This window comes from Electrona antarctica (assembly GCF_951216825.1).
Source record: "Electrona antarctica genome assembly, chromosome: 13".
NCBI lineage: Eukaryota > Metazoa > Chordata > Actinopteri > Myctophiformes > Myctophidae > Electrona > Electrona antarctica.
In genome coordinates this window covers 25,759,196-25,766,552 of record NC_136794.1, presented here as the reverse complement: position 1 = coordinate 25,766,552, position 7,357 = coordinate 25,759,196, and the positions used below count along the sequence as shown (strand labels likewise).

Here is a 7,357-nt window from a genome sequence, read left to right as displayed (position 1 = left end):
AAAAAAAGAGAAGAAAACTGCTTATTGTTACCCAAAATACACACAGTGGATGGATCAAAAAGACTTGGCCAGGGGCCCCTCTTTCATTTTCTTCTTGTGGTTGGTGTGTGCGTGTGTGTGTGTGTGTGTGTGTGTGTGTGTGTGTGTGTGTGTGTGTGTGTGTGTGTGTGTGTGTGTGTGTGTGTGTGTGTGTGTGTGTGTGTGTGTGCACGCGCACGTGCGCAGCCTACCTTGCAGGCACTGTGCAGGATCAGCCTCTCACTCAGCAGTCAGAAGCCTGGTCCCCTGGGCACGGAGGCCTCTTGCAACTGAGACAGAGCAGAGGGTCAGGGGGCATAATCAGGGAAAGTGTGTGTGTGTGAGTGTGTGTGTGTGTGTGTGTGTGTGTGTGTGTGTGTGTGTGTGTGTGTGTGTGTGTGTGTGTGTGTGTGTGTGTGTGTGTGTGTGTGTGTGTGTGTGTGTGTGTGTGTGTCCATATGCTACAGAAGTACGTGCATATATGTAAATATGACTACTTTTCGAGGATGGCATGTGTAAAACATTAAGCTCTTCCTATAAACATCAAGGTATGTATGTGAAATTAGCCCAGTGGTGGTGTTACAAAATTTGACCAAGCTTCGACCTGCGCTGAAGCATACCAGAGTCTGAATTAAGACTTCTGGCAATGGCTAAAAGTGGTGTGACAAGCACTGTTACCAAAGGGACTCGAAACACAGAACAGACCCATGCAGCAGCAAAGGGTGCTTGCTTGCTTTTAACAGAAAAAAGCAGGCCATGTCCCAATACCATGTCGTCTTGTTGGTTCAAACAGTATTGTGCAACTTCTCAGTTCCCCTTTACTTGATGCCGTATTTCCACCCCATTAACATTTGGATTCAAGTTTCAACAAACAAGCTGGACATATAACACACAGCACAGGCCTGCAAAACACACATATAAGGCCTACCTGGAATCGACTTGTGCAGCAAACAAAGGTGACGTTGTTTAAACAAAGCAATTCGCCCATAGCCTTACATATCTTAGGAATTTTACGTCATTTTAATAGCCAAATCCAATCCTGCGGGAATAACCATGCAGCGAACCCATAATGTCCAATAATAGGCCTACAATAGGACCTCGGTTCATATTAATTTAAGCCTAAAAATATTTGGGCTTTCCGCTTGATATTGGCTGTATTAGTGTATTATATAGTTTAATAAACAAAACGAGATGGTGATATTCAAATCTCTAGAGAGGACAGTCAGCTGATTCGGACAAACATGGGCGTCCTGGCAGCGGATAAATGAGCTCCGTTAATACGAGCCACCTGTGCAAGAAGGGAAAGCATGACATCACAGATCAAGAGGTGGACTGTTGACAAAACGCACTGAGAGTCCACTGGAGATCTCCGTTGAAACCGGAGAGGTCCTCCTTGGTTAGTTTAAGCCAGTGGTTCGCAAACAAAATGTCAAGGTCAAGGACCCCCCCCCCCCCCCCATAACTCTGAGAGTGTATAGATAATAGATATAGACCTAAAGTATACAGACCAATAGGGTCCATTTGGAACCCCCTCAGCCTCAGGTAGTCTAACCATGAGGTTCCCCGGGCCCCACTTTGAGAACCACTGGTTTACTTAAAGCCACATTTCTGTTTGACTTCCACAAAAGAACTGCAAGAGCATGCCGACGACTCTTGATTCGATTAGGGATAAAGGCGCATAGATTTCCTCCTGGCTTTCCTGTGAACCTGCAGAAATGTGCAGAGCGTGCACTGTCAGTGCGCAAGGCGCGCACGGGCTGTGGGCGCACCGTACAAGGCGCATGCAGCAGGCCTAACGAAACGCGTGTTTGTGCCCCACAATTCAAAGTGTGCGTATAAGTGCTCCGTCGTATAGGCCCTTATTGTTTTGGTTTTATGTAGGCCTATATGCCAAGCCTATACACATCATCAATCTCTATAGGCTATTTCTATAAAATGACACATTTGAATTGTTTAAAATGTTGGACACAACCTTATTAACCAAATACAAATTGCTGACGCATGGAATGTTAATAATTATGTTTAGACATTTCAGAATTAGTTTGCAAAGAGGCTTTAGGGTTGAACAAGACATCCCAAAATTACCAGACCACATTTTGACCATAGCTGCCTAAATGAACAAAACAAGATTTCACAATATGTTAAGATCTTAGCCTACTATTCCCCTTATAAATAGGCCTATACCACAATTTTTTTGTTTTTTTTGTTTTGTTTTTTTGCATTTATTATTATAAATCTAGATGTTAAAATAAATAAATATTTGTGCCATTGCAAAAAGTGCCTTAGCACTGCTGTCCAGACAGAATATGAAGTGTAACCCAAGACTGGTCCCTCCTGTTTATTAGCTGACCAATCGGAGCGCGATGCTGGCTCCCCCTCCACTCACTCAACTATTTAGCATCAGAAACTTGGGAGACTGTTTCCCAACAAAAAAAAGTTCTGGAGGAAAAAAACTTCCTGCGAGAGAAGAAGAATCGTGCCAACAGTCCAGGTTTTGATTCCTTCTCCAAAGCCACTGCATGACAGACGGGTGGAGAGAGAGAGCAACAATAAGACGTCTTGAAACAGCATCTCCCCCTTATATCTTACTTGCCTTTACACTGCACGGATATATATACATTCTGTAACCACGGCTTCAACGGTGGAAAACGTTTTCTCCTCGCTATCCCTGCATTTCTTCAAGAAAGAAGAAATGGAAGAGGGCTCTAGTTCTCCTCCCGCCTCCCCTGTGGATAGTCTGGTAACGAGCGAGGAGGAACTGCAGGTCGACAGGCATCAGAAGCGCTTCGGGAGGAAGAGGAGAAACAGCAAGAAGAATTCGGGCGAGGACTCGTCGAGCACTAGTCCCGGCGGCCCGGGGAACAAGCGGGGAAAGAAGCCCAGCCCGAGCAGCAGCCAGTCGTACGAGGAGCTCCAGAACCAGCGGGTTCTGGCCAACGTCCGCGAGAGGCAGCGGACGCAGTCGCTCAACGAAGCGTTCTCGTCGCTGCGCAAGATCATCCCCACGCTGCCGTCGGACAAGCTGAGCAAGATCCAGACGCTGAAGCTGGCGTCGCGCTACATTGACTTCCTCTACCAGGTGCTGCAGAGCGACGAGATGGACAACAAGATGTCCAGCTGCAGCTACGTCGCGCACGAGCGGCTCAGCTACGCGTTCTCCGTGTGGAGGATGGAGGGCGCGTGGTCCATGTCGGCGACTCACTAGCAGCAGCAGCAGCCCAATGGGCCTCACTTATGGAATGCCAAAGCGGTAGGTCACGTACCTGTGTTGGACACAACTTGTGTCAAAACTCACATTTTGTATTTATTATTATTATTATTATTATTAGTAGTATTATTAGTATTATTAGTATTATTATTATGCGAATTGTTTATTTACAATAATCATAGTATATGTGACAGGGCCTATGTATCTGCTAAATTGAAAACAATATAGTATAGGGCAGGCTATAGCTATAGTAGCCTATTTCGTAATCTAATAATAATAATAATAATAATAATTCATTTTGTAAGTAATAATATTAATAAAACAGGATACAACATAATACAACTAAAACTAACTGACTACTGTCAGTCAAGACAGGGGACACACACAGACTAATGTGTATTGTATTGTGTAAACAATTAATTTCGCCACTGTGCGCCAAAAGTGCGCCTGCTTGTTACAGGAGCGACACATTTCACACCAAGGCCTCAACATCTTGCAAACACTCCACTGCATGTCCACACCTGGCTGGAGCCCGTGCACGGTGCGTGCGTGCGTGCGTGCGTGCGCAAAGGGGTCTGGGCCTGACCCGAGCGCAAGCCGGGTTAAGACAAGTTCTGTCTGACAATGCTTTTTTTTTTTTTTTTAAGTTTCCCACAAGGAAATTAAGTTGAGAAAACGTTAATTCCTTGCGTCAGGTCAGGAAATGGAAAATAGGAATATTTAATTTACTATGAGAAAACGATTACCCCTATGGTTACAGCCTATAAGCGGGGGGAAGTAGACTTAACTAATATAAATAATGTTTTTGGAACGCGTTCACAATTGGCATGTCTATAAAACTATGCCTCGTTGAGTGAAATGGTAACAAGTCAACTCCTACATAGTTTCGTGACAGCTGAAACCTATATGAGCTGATGCAGTCTTCCTTGCTGTTTGTTAAGCCTCATTCAATCGCTCTAAAACTGTACTTTAAAACAAGAAGCCACCACACTGCAGCCACGATATCGCGGCTAATTTATATTCACAATGGAGTGCTTTTCCTGTGTCGAGACCGCAGGAATGGTAGCTCGGCTGGACCTGGAAGTTCAACCCTATGCAAGGTCCCTAAATAGGGCCCGTAATACCGTATTAGAAACTGTCACGGCGTTTGCTTATCTTTGCTGTCAAAGGAAAGCTCTCAGAACCATTTAGCTTTAGGCCCAATTCAGACCCATTCGGGCATCACTGTCATACACGAGTTGTTTATTGTAGTGGACTACATTGTTGGTGTTCCTTTCCCCCCCCATTTGTTTTTCCCCTCTTTTTTTATTTTTTTGCACTATCCTGTGATTTTAAGGGGTAGCTTGCTGATGTGGAGATTCTTTAAACTCTGCATGGGCCTATTCTATATGCAATCATATCCAGGTTAAATTTGTAGCAACGTTGTTTAGCCGCATGAAAGACTGAAGAAAGCCAGTGACATTAAATAACAATTCTCCCCTAAAATAAGTGTATAGCTAGCAGGGTTTGTTTAGTTTTCATGGGCTGCTGGGGCCTAAGATCTATAGTTTGCAGACCGCCCACTCGTAATAGCTCATCAGCAAGGCTTTGTTGTCTTATAAACCGTTCTTTGTGCCGAGAGGAAAGAAATAAACTTTAGTGATTTGTATGAAAGCAAGGTAGGCCTACATTTGAAGACCTGTGGCTTTTCTCAAGCTATACCCGGAATCCATTTCTGCTGTCATTATAGGGGTTTCAGTTTCATTGCTTTAAAGTGGAATGTGAAAGAAAATAACGACACTTATGGCATGTTTTAACCTTTTAAAGGGGAGAAAAGCGGGGAATAAACTTAGAATCTGAGGCAAATCCTACTTTATTTGATGCCATTCTTTATTTACTTGTTTAATCCCCCTTCCGCCACAAAATAATAGGCTGTGGAAATCAGGGACACTGCTCTGCGGTAGAACCTGCATTAACCACAGATTAAAACGTTCTATTGAGATGTCAGAATAAGTGTGACAGTCAATACAGTGATTTACAATACAATTTTACTTAAACAATTTGAAAATCATGGACTGTTTACTTTATATGAATAACTTATTCTGCAAGGTTTTTTTTTTACTCAGGTGCTATAAAATGCATGAGGCCAGTAAAATTGTGCCACGCCATATTTCAGTGGAACCGCACATTACACATAGACACTCATTTCAGTTATACTGCCATATGGTTTTACTCATTGGCAAATAATTGTTCATTAATGACTTCCCAAAGGCTATGCCAGCTAAATCATCATAGGAAAAAAATAAAAAATAAAATATATAGGATATAGGCTAGCCTATAGAGACAAACTGAAGCAAGTTGTGACAGCATAATTGTAATTTACGCATGTCTATATTGGTCACACATTCACACATGCATCTCTTCTGTCCTTGTTTCACAGACTGTTTACTTCTACAAAGTACGAAGACACTTCACTACAAGACTAAGGAATTATTGAAGAACCCACGAACCTCAAAGGAATGGCCGGCAGAAGTAATGTGACAAACAGCTATATATATGAACTCTTCAAGAGTGTTTTTGTATGCAGTTCCATCATGACACTTATGGAACTGTTTGAGTGCGTGCAGAAGGAAAAGCATGGAGTCCTGGACAGTGCAGGAGGCTGGAGATGTTTCACGCATCTAAAAGCAACAGACAATCAATAGCTCGGATTTATGGTCGGTATTAGGCCTGCGGAAAAGCCATCCTTTATCGTTTTTTGAAGGAGATAGCCTATATTTTTTTGCTTTTTGAAGATTTTAAATAGAGGTATATATAAATGAATGCATATTGTACATAGCTGTGTACGTAGGACTATCAGCTTGTAAAGGGACCAATGCAATTTAGAATAATTACGTTCTTGAAATACGCTGCATGGATTTTTTTCTAACGACTTTCTTTAGCAAGTCTCCAAAAAAAACTCCGTCCAATGTAAATTTTGTTTTTGTTTATTTATTAAAACAAGTATTTTTTTGAATGAGATGTAGTTGAACTCTTTGATTTATCCAAAGCAATAACAGCACTGCCATTTTCACATTTGATGTAAATTAATTAGAAAAGGCAAAAACCAAAAAGTATAGGCCTATTCTTAAACCCAAATAAAAAAATCAGTCCAAATAATGCGTTTTCTGATTAACTTCAATTTGACAAGATCAGAATTCCAATGGAATGTGATTTTTTATTTATTTATTATAGGCCTATTTTAAGAGCCATAGCCTATAAAAGTCACTTTTCTACCTGATGGTCAGTCGATTATAGGCGAAGAAAAAAACCCCACTATAGGCTACTTTCACTACTGGGGTGTGATATTTGGTAGGCTATATATTTTTTTCTTCTCCCCCCTTGTTGTGGAAAGAACACGCCGACCAAAAGGATCATAAAAAATACAGCTTCATTAACAGTGGAGGAAATTCGAGCTAGTTTCAAACCCCAGCATATAAAATCCCTGTCCACTATAATAACGACGACTAATCATTTCAAATGGCGATCCGGGAGGGGGGGGGGGGCATTTAACGAGGCCGAACAACTGCAGATAAGGACAATAATGATCCACCTCGCTTACAAATAAATAAATAAAGAACCAGACCTCTTTACGGTTTCCTATAGGCCTATATACTTATAGGAAGGTCTTTACCCCGCACACTCTCAGTTGTTTACATCTCATTTTCCCAGACGCGGTTAGAGATACAATCTCAACAGTGAAAGGACCTCATTGTTAAAGCGAGGCAGCACCAGTTCGAGTGTCTTTCAGTGGGCTAAATAGTGTGTTGGGCAAGGTTTTATGTGTTGATAGGCTAGCCTAGGCTACTGTATACAGTCAGAAAACCAGATCAATGGGCTATTGTATAGGCTATTGCATGATGAGAACAGCAGAAAATATATTTGCACGGAAAATCTAGGCCTATAATAGACGGATCCACGGAGTAGGCTATAAAAGTGCCCTGTATAGGACAGGTGTATAGGGAATCAGTGCTGCTGAGGTGTCAAGCTGCGCTTAATGGTCAGCTATGGCTGCGCCCATGGCACGGTGGGCACCCCTCCGTGGATTCGTCTGTATATAGCCTGGCTATAAGTCTACCTTCTTTTATTGCATTTTGCACCGGTGTGCGTCGA

General features: G+C 42.4%; 1 protein-coding gene across 1 annotated transcript; it reads left to right on the top strand.

Annotated features, from left to right (window-relative positions):
- The first annotated feature begins 2,463 nt into the window (after positions 1-2,463).
- Positions 2,464-6,221, top strand: twist2. The gene is made up of 2 exons (XM_079518391.1): positions 2,464-3,268; positions 5,646-6,221. Exon 1 carries the CDS (start codon positions 2,711-2,713, stop codon positions 3,221-3,223), a length of 513 nt encoding a protein of 170 aa, XP_079374517.1. The 5' UTR covers positions 2,464-2,710; the 3' UTR covers positions 3,224-3,268; positions 5,646-6,221.
- The last annotated feature ends 1,136 nt before the right edge of the window (positions 6,222-7,357 follow it).